At 40.0% G+C, this 13,096-nt stretch overlaps 1 protein-coding gene across 1 annotated transcript in view; it reads right to left on the bottom strand.

The window, feature by feature from the left end:
• SVEP1 (sushi, von Willebrand factor type A, EGF and pentraxin domain containing 1) overlaps positions 1–13,096 on the bottom strand; it is a 132,307-nt gene that overhangs the window by 46,629 nt on the left and 72,582 nt on the right. The window contains exons 18-28 of the mRNA XM_074812946.1: positions 12,679–12,840; positions 11,682–11,843; positions 10,989–11,083; positions 9,741–9,837; positions 8,959–9,072; positions 7,985–8,098; positions 6,893–7,094; positions 6,149–6,306; positions 4,760–4,961; positions 3,956–4,131; positions 2,496–2,620 (exon numbers count right to left, since the gene is read on the bottom strand). Of these exons, the coding sequence (XP_074669047.1) occupies positions 2,496–2,620; positions 3,956–4,131; positions 4,760–4,961; positions 6,149–6,306; positions 6,893–7,094; positions 7,985–8,098; positions 8,959–9,072; positions 9,741–9,837; positions 10,989–11,083; positions 11,682–11,843; positions 12,679–12,840 (1,607 nt within the window). The remainder of the gene's footprint in view (positions 1–2,495; positions 2,621–3,955; positions 4,132–4,759; positions 4,962–6,148; positions 6,307–6,892; positions 7,095–7,984; positions 8,099–8,958; positions 9,073–9,740; positions 9,838–10,988; positions 11,084–11,681; positions 11,844–12,678; positions 12,841–13,096) is intronic.

Raw genomic sequence — 13,096 nt, 5'->3', positions numbered from 1 at the left:
CATTCCCCCTACACTGAACTCCAGGGAGGCAGATCAGACTCTATTCAGGAGTCAGCTGAAGAAGAGCAACCTGCTCTGTTTATTCTGATGTCATTTCAAAGATCTCACTTCAATAGGACATGCTGATGGAACTGCTTAGGCCAAGGGCTGCAAACAAACTGCAAGAAATCTGTAAGGAAAAATTTCCAGTGTGGGAAAGGCAAGTTTGGGAATCAGCCCTTCCAAGCCATATGATGGAGAATGGAGGGCCAGAAAGGACCTCACAGTCCCATATAGACAACTCATATTTCTACTGCTGTCTACTCAGCAACATAACAACCAGACTGCTGGTTTACCTGTACAAAATTAATGTGGAAGTGGATAAGCAGCTAAAGTACACAAAGAAGAATCTTAAGGAGTGGATTTCACCTCTATGTTATTCACTGGGCAACACATTCTGTCACCCTGCTTTCCTTTGTGGCTGAGAATAGAAAGGCAAGACTTACTGAGTAGTTCCAGCTAGCCACAACAAAACTGGTAACAACAGATAACGATAGTGATTTACTATCCCAAGGTCTGAAATGAATGAGGTGAAAATTTTATAGGAAGCTTACTTGGCTCAGCTCCCTGTCTGGTCTCACAACTGTCTTTTCAGATGAGTAATATGGATACCATAAATGAAGGGCAGGATTTTCTTCCTCGTCCTAACTGTATTTCATTCGAAGCAAATGGGAATTTAATCAAGCCTGTCATTAAAGACAGGCGACTACTGAGAATGACTCAGAAAATCGCACTTAACCTCTTCATCAGTGTGTCCTGTAAAATCACACGTATACTTATCAGCTTCAAAACTGCTAGTGAACAAAAACCTGAAGATTTGACTTAGCAATTCAACAACCGGTGACCCCAAAAGCCAAGAACACTAGCAGATTTCTGGGAAGTTGTGAACCTAGCAAAACGCCAAAGTAGCAAAGAAAAGGAGAAAGAAGCAGAGGAGACATTTGGATGCTGGAAGCACAGATTCTGCTTTACTTCTATTTTCTGTTAATTTTATTATTTCTTATTTGGATCATAAATAACAAACAGTGATAAACCACCAAATTGTGGTAAAAACTTAAAAAACCACCAGGAGTAGACCAAAACCTTTTAACCCAAAGACCCTTCCCCCAAGAAACGCTGCTGTTCAAGTGATACCAACAGATTTATCATTTCCAACCTTCAGGACTGAAATACTTATGACCAGGAAATGGTGATAGAGCACACTGTCATTGGGTTTGCAGGTGATATCAAACTGGGAGGCCCAGTCAGTATGCTCAAGGACAGAGCTGCATCCATAGGGACCTTGACAGACTGGAGGAATGGGCCAACACAGACTTGAAGAAATTCCACAGGAACAAATGGAAAGGAAAAACCTTTGAACGATGGAGGCTGGGGAAAGCTGGGAGAGGAAGCAGCTCTGCTGTAAAGGACCTAGGGACTCTGGCAGGCAGTGAGCTGAGTATCCACCAGCTGTGCACCCTGGCAATAATGAGGACCAACAGCATCCTTGGCTGTGCGAATAGGGTCACAACCAGAAAACCGAGGAAGGGATTATTCTCTCTTCTCAGTGCTTATTAGATGACATCTGGAGTATTGCATTCCATTTTGGGCTCCTCAGTACAAGAAACGCATTGACAAGCTGGAGCAAGTTCGGGGAGAGGCATCAAAAAGGTGATGTGCTGGAGCATTTGCGCTGTGAGGAGAGGCTGTTGGACTAAGGCTGGTTCAGCCTGGAGCACAGACAGCTTTGGGGACACCTAACAGCAGCCCCCAGTACCTATGGGGAGGTAATCAAGTATATAGTCAGGCTGTTCACAGCAGTGCATGGTGAGAGACAGAAACAGTAGTCATAAAAGGAAGTGGGACGTCCCAACTAGATAAAAAGGGAAAAAATTCACTCTGATAACTGAGCACTGAAGCTTGTCTCCCAGAGAAGTGGAGGGATCACTGTACTTGCAGACATCTTTTGATTTTTTAACTCTGTGAAAGTTTAAGTGTCAAACCTTTATTTTTGGTACCTGAATAAAAGTAGCCTATTAGTCATGCTGGCCATTCCGACTCTTCCTGGGACTACACAGCTCAGATTTTTCATAGTGTCTAATGCACTGACAGAATTCTGATGCCTCCCCTTTGAAGTTTTACTAGTGCCTTCACACAGCAGGACAAGGGAACCTTAGCTCATTTCACTGGGTTTTCTCTCTCTTCTAATGGAACTGCTAGCTTTTGTGTATGTCTTCATTTCTCTTTCAAAGCTACATAGAACAGGAAGGCTCAGTCAAAATAGAAGGTGACTCAGTGTTGATTCTAGCACACCTAGTTTTCAGTAAAGCTACTCTACTTACTACGCTAAGCTTATTACCCTAAGCCAAAGCTTCATTTGGTCTCCACTGACTTCTGTGGGAACAGAGGTCTAACCAATATGGTAACCTGGAATGCCTTTACAAATGTTCATCCTATGCTCATAGTCCTGCACTTACCTGCTGTGGAGACAGGACATGGTCCCAGATGTTGAGCTGGCTGATGGAGCCCACAAAAGATTCAGCTGGGTTGAAACCTTCTCCCTTCTGATCTTGCTCTTGACCCAGTACAAGTGCACCACCACCTAAACTCAGAGAGAATTAGAACAGGGATAGGAAACAAAGCCTTACAGCAGGGATCCCCCAGGAAGATTAAAAACTAAGCAAAACAAAACTTTTGCTACCCTATGTTACTAAGATTTTTGTAGTGCAGGAGCCCAGCCACCTTCAATAAATCCTCTCAGAAAACCTCTGGGAAGCCTTATGCTAGACTGAGGTAAGTGAGCATAACAATTTGGAAGTGACTCTCAAATAGGCATTAATACTAAACTCATGCTGATGAGAGCAGAAACTTTACATGGCTGCTTCAGGAATGGTATTGGCTCTAAGAGACCACTTCTAGCTCAGCATTTGAAGTCTATTACAGAGCAGTGCAAAACGCAGTTTTGAGCAGGTGGGGCCTATTTTACAATGCACTTCCTGATTTAAACAAAAGCTTAGAAAGTCAGACAGAACAAATTTGATTCCAAACCCTCAGAAACACATTGGTGATTAGACAGTCAATGTTCTCACATGCCATATAAGTTAAATTTCCTCTCTTCGACCAGTAGCACAGATGATGGGGACACGCATTTTGTATGTCCCAGGGTGTGTGGACCAGGGCAAAAAGTAATGAAGACTGCACACTTCCTTAGGTCCTGCCTCTGGAGATAACTCCAACGTAATTAGGAAAGACAGAGGCAAGCATAAGGTACACAGACTGAAATGCTTCATTATTTTATTTTATTTTTTAATATGATCTTTTGAAACTTTATGTAAATTCAGATGGTGGTAGTAAGAAAACACGATCAAAACCAAATCTCTTTGCAGCAATCTAATGTCAGGCCTTTGACAGCTCTTCAGTGCTGAAGGTATTTATTTTCATGTCTTCTGATATTGCTGGAAAGACTGCTGATCACAGGGAACAATGAAATAGCAAAACCCACCTTGTTAGGAAAGAATGCAAACGTAACTTTAAAAAGATGTCTGAAAGTAACAGGAGAAGGCTAAGACATTCAACTCTGAGCACCCATTTGTAAGGGAAATGACAGTTAAATTTAAGTTTGTTGTGTGAGAAACCTACTCTCACAAAACCATTCCAAAATCAGCTCAGCACAGGCTCCTTTGTGGACTAAACTCTGTCACCCCCAAAACAAGTTACCTGCTAGTTTACCCTAGAAATGTACACTTTGTCTTCAGTGAGGCTGAGTGAGGGAACTGTCCTCATGAACAGGAATAGCAAACGTGAGCACTACATATATGTTGAAAATGTGAAAACATATTAAAACCACCAAAATAAACATTTCCTTGCAGGCATAGAAAATCCTGCAGAAAAAATAGAACGAAGGCAACAGATCTGGTGTAATATAAATAAAGCATACCAGGGATTTTTGAGCCAACAGAGAGCCCGCTGCCTCCATCAGACAGTTTTCCATCGATGTACACTTTCCATGCCCCATCTGTGCATGTCCATGTGACTGCAATGTGATGCCAGTTACCATCGTTCACTGAAGGACAGTCTGTGATCCTCTCTTTGCCATTTACATAAAGAACCCAGCTGTGTGGAAGGAAGATGAAGGTTCAGTTGCCTGCAACAACTTCAGAAGCATGGCCTGTCCCACATGACTTAAAGAAATGTTATTTGCCAAATGAGGTAACTGTGTCTACATCACAGAAAAGAATCTCTCTCGAAAGATCATCATATAAGATACCTCTCAGAGAACTTGGAAATTACGGTTATCACATGCAAAGCAAGTGCTTCTGTACCAAAATATGAAGACTCAAGTCATGCCTGCATAGTGGATTCTTAAACTTGCCCCTTGGGTCCATCCCTGCTTTTGGAGTCACACTACAAGTACTCTGAGTGCTGAGGTCCATTTTATCCAATCATTGTTGCAATGTGTTGTTTAAATATGATATAAATGTAGTCCAGACAAAAAAAATAGCAGTTTTCACTGCTTTCTTGCCATTACTCTTTTATTTGGCAAAAAGTGAAGGAAATCAAGCAAGGAGAGAAACAAAACTAAAAGACATCTCCAGCTACGGAGTTTGGATACAGATTTTTCTCCCCCAAAGTAGGCAAAGCTGATATTCAGACTTCTGGTCTATGCTCTCCCTATCAATTCAAGACATCTGTAAGATGACATCATCTCTCACAGCTACAGAAAAGCAGAACTGTGATTTACCCATTGTAATCAGTCAGAAGAAATGCATTATCACTTCCATTCTCCACTGCGTAAGAAATGGGAGTCCCATAGTTTGTGGTGTCAGTGGATTTCATCCAGAATGTACAGGTGATGTCACCAAGAGATGGCAAAACACCATCAAGCATGACGTATCCATAGATACCAGAGACTTCAAAATCAAGATTGAAACCAGAGGACTGTTCTGCAACAAAGACAAAAAGTTTTCAGAGCTACATTTCTGAAAACCCAGAAATAGAATCAAATGGAATCTAAGCAAATGCAATAAAATGGAACGCAACCCATCTACAACAATTACCCACTTTAAATTGATCAGAGGTAGAAAGAACGTACAGCAATCTAACATCAGCCAGCATACAGAGCCTTCCAAGGCTAGAAAACACACAGAACTTGAAGACAAACGACTGGAAAAGAAGCTGATTATCTAACAAACCATGAACATGAACCTTGTTTTTCAATCCTCTGTCAATGAAATGATATATCCGTCTGCCATCCAACAGCCCAAAGACGTATGATCAGCTCGTTCCATTTTATTCACAAGAGTCAAGATTAAACAAAAAACCAAACCCACCAAGATTTTTTCTGTTCTGGACTTATTGAAATACACTGCACTGGTATGGAACAGCACTCCTGTGCTGCTCTTCAATGTAGAGTGACATGCTTTCAAGGATAGTGCATGTAAATGTATCAAGTGGAGCTCTCCTGAAAGTTGGGTGTTATTAAACTCTGACATAGGATGGTAGGTCTAAATGACTTGTATGTCCTCTACTGTCTCTGTAAAATCAACATGGCTTCTTCAGCTTCTGTTTTAAAGATTCATCAGCTACTGGTATAACTCTTTATAATTTTCATGGAGTGGCTAAAATACAAACTGATTTGAGTTTCATGATTGTGTGGCCTAACTTCAGCATCATCCAGGAAATTGCATTAGGTGTGACTCATTTTGCCCGATCACAGGGAACTTGATGCCCTTTTGCCCATATGGAACTTGATGCCTTTAGGACTTCTGAAGCTGAGACTACCACACACTAATCTCTAACCCTGTGATGCAAAGCCCTACATGAAGTACATGAAACAGAAAGAACTAAATAACTCAGATGTACAGAGCAAAGACCTATTAGGTATTAAAAAGATAGAGCTGTGCCTTAGAGAAGAGAAATATATAAATATGACATAGCACACATGCTGCTATTTGTCTGCAATTACACTTATTAACACTGCAGTCACACAGGCTCCACTCAGCCTCGCAGGAGTCCCACCACCCTAGCTGCTTTCTGGGGAAGCTGTATGAAACCATCCCAGCCAGCGCAAATCCTGCCCAGAGACAGAAAGGTGTCAAGCCACCTTTTTCTGACACTTGGTCCTGTGTACCTGTTTCACACCTGCTGCCTGTAAAGCCAGGGGGACATTTACAAACGTACGAGTTCAAGGCATCCACACAGGTGGCTTGGTTTAAGCAGGGACTGGAATCACAGTCATTGATGTTCACTTCACAGTTTAGTCCTGTGTACCCTGTCACACACAGACACCTACAGAGGAAAAGAGAAGCACACTTCAAAGATGGCTGCTGTCACGACAAAGAATCCTGGCCATGAGGCCAGATCTCTACAATGACCTTAGATATGACACTGCTATTGGTATTTATAACTTCTGATCTGAGTTCAGATACTCTAAAGCATAAAAACAAGTATTTGGAAGATTCCATCGGTGTTTGTATTTTAATCTCTACATTCTCAATATGTACACCTACTCTGTCTTCCGGGCTATAGAAATGTAATACTATCAGGTACATAACTGGTCATCACCTATTCTTCTACTAGAAAGCAAGACAAGCCCTTGAAGCTTCATGAAGTGGATTTCTTTTGGAAGATCAATATTAAAACCATGCTTATACGTCAAACTCTGCAAGTTTTCTTTGCTGTCTACCTTAGAAGTTTTTAAGAGTGAGGACACTGCAATTCATTTTCTTGCATTTTAAAATCTCCTTTAGGGTCCATAAAGGAATCATTTCTATTGGATCAAGCTGCCAAATGCCTTGCTGAAACCTAAGAAGGATGAAGCACCACAACATATCTGACTTTCCACACTGTATGACGTTAATAATCTGTTTTTCACCTGAAGCTGTTGATACCATCTCTGCATGTAGCTCCGTTTCTACACGGTCTGCTGAGACACTCATCGATGTTTCTTTCACACAAGATACCAGTAAAACCTGGGAGACACTTGCAGAAGAAACTGCCAACTCGATCTTCACAAATAGCCCTATTAAGACATGGGTTTGAAAGGCATTCATTGATCTCCATTTCACAGTGAGCACCTGAGAAGAAAAGAACAAAGTCACAACTCTGCTTTGAATTAACCTGAGAAAGAAGATTACTAACCCATCTCTGTTTTTCAAGGACTGTTGCCTATCTTCTGGGAAATGGCAAACACCAAGCTAGACATGCAGGTTTGGGATTTACTCCCTTAACTGAGGTTAAGTGGTCATAGAATAATTACAGGAAAAACCTTTGCAGTTGCAGAAATTAACACTCAGCAAAACATGTGGAATTTAACAGGATATTGCCCATCATGCAAGTAATTTGGGCTGAATAGGGAAATCACCTGAGAAACTACTCTGAGCAAGTAATAAAAAGCTGCTGCAAAAGACATTTAGCTGGACCTTAACTCTAAGGGGAAAGAAGAAAGCCAGAATCATGATTCTGGGATTTTTGCTATGAAAGAGGCCCTATGTTAAAAGCTCCGAAGAATGAAGAAACTGCATGTGATTTTACAGTGGAGCTCTTTGGCAACATGATAATCAACAGATAGGACTAACTGGTCTATGAAAGCAGTAGGAAGCCAACTATGAGGATGGGGAGTAGTTTTAATATAGACCATCTTGTCTACTGTTATAACACTTTTCTTTTTTAAATAAAATCAAAAATAACAATTTGCATCTGTGTGAATGTCCCTATTCTTTCCTCAACATCTCACAGTAAGTTCATGGCAAAATTTGCAGCAGACCGATCACTTAGTAAATCCTTCTGAAGCCATGCTTACACTACAGGGACTCTGAGAGATTAGATAGACCTAAGGAATCTAGTACATCCGTATCAACGTATAATGTAATACATAGCAATGAGGCTGAAATACTTTGGATGGGGTAGGAAGACATCTTTTTTGGTCAGAAAGACTGAACGCCAACTTAAACAGAAAAACGTGTACCTGTGAACCCTTTTGCACAAGTGCAGTGGTAACCATTCTTGCCATCAACACAGTGGGCTCCATTCAAACATGGATTGGAGCTACATTCATTTATGTCTTCCTCACACAAGAGACCTTCAAACAGCAAGGGTTACAAGACATAATCAAGACATAGTCAAGGTGTGCATGCTGCAGTGACTGAATGTGGAAGACAGAACAGCACCACACTGCTTGCGTAACAGAAGGCTACTGAGATCAGGTGAGAAAATTCCATGTTTGACTGCACAAATGCAAACATCTACAGAGATCATGTGTGTTATTTAGATGCTGGGATGTGAAAGATGTAAAGTCCATGGTTTGTCTTTAAGTTTAAAAAATATCCAGCAAGTGCTGCTGTCGATAAATGTATAGCCATAAACATGAAAAATGAGGAAGACCATTTCTGGTAGAAAACACAAGGCCTTTTTTTTAATCACACAAAATTATCTCCTCAATAGTTTATTTTAATATTCAGAAATTAGGTGCTGTTTTGGCAAAGTACTCAAGCATGTCAGTTTCCCCACAGATTTCAATACCTTCAACACGCATGCAGGTGAGAGTTAAAAACACTGAGAAAAAAGATAAGAAAAATCCCACTCACTCACTCATAGGGCTGCAGTAAAGCAACTGCATAAATGCTTTGTCTAGTCAGGCCATATTCAGTCTCACAGGCATTTTCCCTATGAGTATTTACTAATTCCCTAAACTTAATTTCTTTTTTTTTCAGACCAGAAATGTCACAAAACAGAAGCATACATGCACACACATGCACACAAGACTATCCTTGAATGCTCATTCTTTTATTTCAAAACCTGCTCACATACAGTAGAACCTTACTCTAACCTGTAGATCAAATTGCCTTCCTGTTATATATGGATGTGGAGTTATATAGCCCTTGTGTTTTGTGTTATCTACTTGGCACAGAAACAGAAGAGCTATGAAGTGAAACAAATTACCTGTATAGCCTGGTTGACAATGGCAAACAAAGGCCCCAATGCCATCTTTACACATTCCGTTATTGTGACAAGGAGATGATTTACACTCATCAACTTCTGTTTCACATTTCAAGCCTAGAATGCAAAATAAAGGACTGAGAACATGGAAACAAAAGTTTAAAATTGTTCAGAAACATAGAAGTCATGACTACTTGACATAGGAAAACATGATTGATTAATTACATACACTACCAGACACTCAGGTTTATTATCGTCTCTTTAGATCATGTTTTAACACAGACCTGAGACAAAATGATTTTAGAAAGGAATAATGCACATTGGGCAACAGACTAATCAGTTCCAGACAGTGGCACTTAACATCTATCATAAGTAACAGAGATCACTTCTTGATAATAGCTGAATAATAAGTCATCTGTTTGCTCTGAAGCAACTGGGGAGCCCACACTGAAGAGGAGTACAGGCAGATCTGGTGGAATCAGCTGTTTAGAGTGCAAATATCTGGCTTTGCTAATCATAAATATTGCCAGGTGATAGGATTGTCAAATCTAGTAACTCCACTAAAAGTAATCCCATTCAAAATCCATTTCTGCTAAACACAATATAATTCATCAAGAACATGAGGAACTATTTATTTTTTTAATACTTATGTATGGTAAATCTGTGATGGATATTTCAATGAGTTAAGCCATACTCTTGCACTGAAATGTTTTGCTCTTTTATGCCTGCTCATGTTAAGGGCATGGAGACATGTTAGCTCCTCCACCTGCTTCTCAATTTTTTACCTGTATACCCAAGTGGGCATATGCAAATATATCCACTTCCCAATTGTTTACATGTCCCATTGTTGCGGCACGGTTCCAGGAAACATTCATGAAAGACCTGCCAGAGGCAAGAATGATACAATTACAGTAAAGGTGTAAATACTGTGCAACAAAATATTCTAATTTTAAACCCCACAGTCACTTTGGAAAGCTGTGAAAAAAAAGTCACTGGCATTAACTTCTAGCTTTTCCTCCTTGTCCCCTCAGCATACCAACCATTCTTTTTTCTAGCGAACAATACCAGGAATCTGAATTATTATTTTAAAATGACCTTTTGCTTAGCAAAATGTGATCATCACAGTTGTTGCCTTAGAACTTTCTTAGCTATGACTCACAGGTGACATTTTCTATTATGCTATCTTACATGAGAGTTCTCCACTTTGCATCGTTTCACACTGGCTAATCACTTCCTGCCACTGGTCATCAGGTTAGCTAATGGAGAACTTCACTGTGTGACATCTTTTCTAATGTAGCAAACCTGAATTCAGCAAGCCCTTGAGTCGGGTCAACTAAAACCACAGATCAGTTTGTCACCTGTCCATATGTTATGTAATGGTTCAGGCCAAATTTATCATCAGTCATTTTTGCTCCTGTTTACACAATATTCTAACTTTAGATTCAAACAAAGCACTCTTGTCAGAGTCACAGAGTGGGAGGGAGATGGTAGGGGTAAGGAGGCATCTCTGGCAAACATTGTCACTAGAGCAGTTTCACATGAGGACTTGCCTGTATTTCAAAGGGGGTACTCACAGCAGAAGGGAGCTCTGCTGGCCTCCTCTCAAGTGTATCTATGTTGCAGTAAGTAAAACAAAGATTTAACAACTGGGACTTAAGATGCCTGGTAGCATTTTCTGGAATTCAGCATATGGAAGACATCAGATGACTGAGTATGGTCAAACTACTTTTTATAGATTGGCTGAATCTCCTCCACGGAGTTTACATTTCTTTTATAAGTGTGATAAATATTTCATACATCAGATGAAGGCTTCAAGTCCAGAACTTAAGACTACCAATAGCTGATGCAGCCTCCTTTGTTCAGCAAAAGTGCTTCTATGATTACAAAGTAAGTTTGAGTGTTCCCCTCATGACCATCACTCTCTGGAAATATAGTCAGCATAATAGTTACATTTAAAAAGGCCTTAGTCATTTACTGCTGCATAAGGCACTCTTTCATTTGAGATAAGATCGGAAAATATATCCTGTCCTTGCCTGACTGCTGGCTTTGTACTGCTTGCTGATATTTTCTGGAGAGGCTGGTACCATCATTACACTTTCCTCGGCTGCTGAAAACGTAGAGCCAAAACCTAAAGAGGAAAGATATGAAAGTGCTGTTAATAACACTGTATGGCAAGGTCCCTACTCCATGAGGGCATAATAACTGCATGTTAGTAACGCATCTGAAGATATGCTGAAAAAAGTGCATTTGAGGGAATAAAGAGTGAACTTTACAGTAACCACATAGATTTTATATAATTTTACACAAATATGTATTTGTAAGCACATACATTTCTGAAACACATATATGTGTGTGTACATATATCTTACGTGCATTTATACACACACATACATGCATAAATATATTTGTATATAAAACTCTCTCTCTAGTGTATATGTATATATAGTATACATATACAATGTATATGTGTGTGTGTGGATATATATACACGCACTCTGTATATGTATACTCTGTTATTGAGCTTTCGTATGTATTATACGTTCACTCCTTCTACATAACAAAGAGGCAACACCAGTAGGTAAAACTAGTTGTGAATTTCAGTGGTTGAAATGGAAGGTCTACATTTCTTAGGAGAGTAAGTGGGATGTTTTCTGTCAAGACTACTGCCAGTCATCCTTTCAATATTCCCTTTATTTACTTTCTCCAGCAGAGATGATTTGGCTTACTTGAACAATCTGTGATGGATCTGGCACCAATGACTGTTGTTGTTCCATAAAAGGGACAAGACAAGCAGTAGGACTTTCCTGGGTCTGGCTGATAGTAGTCTCTGGGACAAGGGTAGCAAGGTGTCAAACCTGTACGAGAGAACTCGCCTGCAAGACATGGTACTGCAAGGACAAAAGGACAGGTTTTTGAGTGATCACTTGTACCCCCAGCCTACCTCTCCCCACCTCTTTCCGATCATTTTCTCTTCTCCCTTCATAGGCTCCCCTCAAACTTAAAGGAATAGGATGAAACCTGCCAGGAATTCACAACTCTAGGAGATGCTTATTTAAATTTTAGTGCTGATAGGTGACATGTGGTTCTCAAAGGACTACAGAAATATCTGGGAAGTATTTCTATCTATTCCTTTTGCTGCTCTGGGGGCAGCTTTCAAATGCAACTTCCTTTCCCTTTTCTCTCTCACACCTGGTTTGGTTTTGTTTTGGTTTGTTTTGGTTTTTTTTCCTTCAAGGAGGAGTAAAGACAAAAGACAAGTCTTTTTTGTACCATTAATCCCTGCAGACTATTTCCCATGGGAATCTGTCTGGCAAAGCTTCCCAAAGACAGTTGAGGACAATTTCTTGAAAAATGTTATGGAAGAAACTGTGTTAAAATTCAGTATTTTTGTACAGAAGATGTGGAAACTGTTCCAGAGATAATAGTGACAAACATCCTGTCATTCCCTCTCTCTACTGTAAGGAAAAAGGTTTTATTTTCATGTAGGTAGCCATCACATATTTCATTTTATTAATCTTTAGATAAGAATCCATCTTGGAAATCAAAAGGAGGTCATTTTAAATAATCAGGGTATCAGGAAATGACCTATCATTTTGCTGGGAAATGTTGCTTGGTCCACACTTAACCAGAAACAGAATTCAATCTCAGGCAGATGAGTTGGATTACATTTAGACATTTTTAGAATTTAATTAAAAAAATTTCATAGCCTTTTTTGTTACAAACCTCCACAAGCTGAGGCATCCACTGCACCTCTTTTTACTGTTGATGTATTTTCCGGACAAGAGATGCAGTTCCTGGATCCAAATGCTGGTTGATATGTGCCAAGCGGACATGTTTCACAGGTCTCAAGACCATTAGGTGAATATGTTCCCTGCTTGCACTGAGCTATAAGGCAGAAGAATTCAAAAAGTTTAAGCAATGTCCAACAGGAAACATGTCTCCTGACCTCTGAAATCACAATACATATCACAGGGACTTTTATTTCTAGAGTTTACTCTACTCTGAAGGACTTCATTGGTACAAAGGGCAAAAAAAGGTAATTGTGGTGAGTTACTGATAGTGCATTGTGAATTATTAACCAGTTAATTCTCTTCCAATCAGCTTCACAGATGCTTTATTGCAACACAGTTACTCATTTTTA

This window comes from Strix aluco, chromosome Z, assembly GCF_031877795.1.
Source record: "Strix aluco isolate bStrAlu1 chromosome Z, bStrAlu1.hap1, whole genome shotgun sequence".
Lineage (NCBI taxonomy): Eukaryota > Metazoa > Chordata > Aves > Strigiformes > Strigidae > Strix > Strix aluco.
Note: the sequence above shows the minus strand (reverse complement) of the source record. Positions and strands in the feature narration are given on the sequence as shown.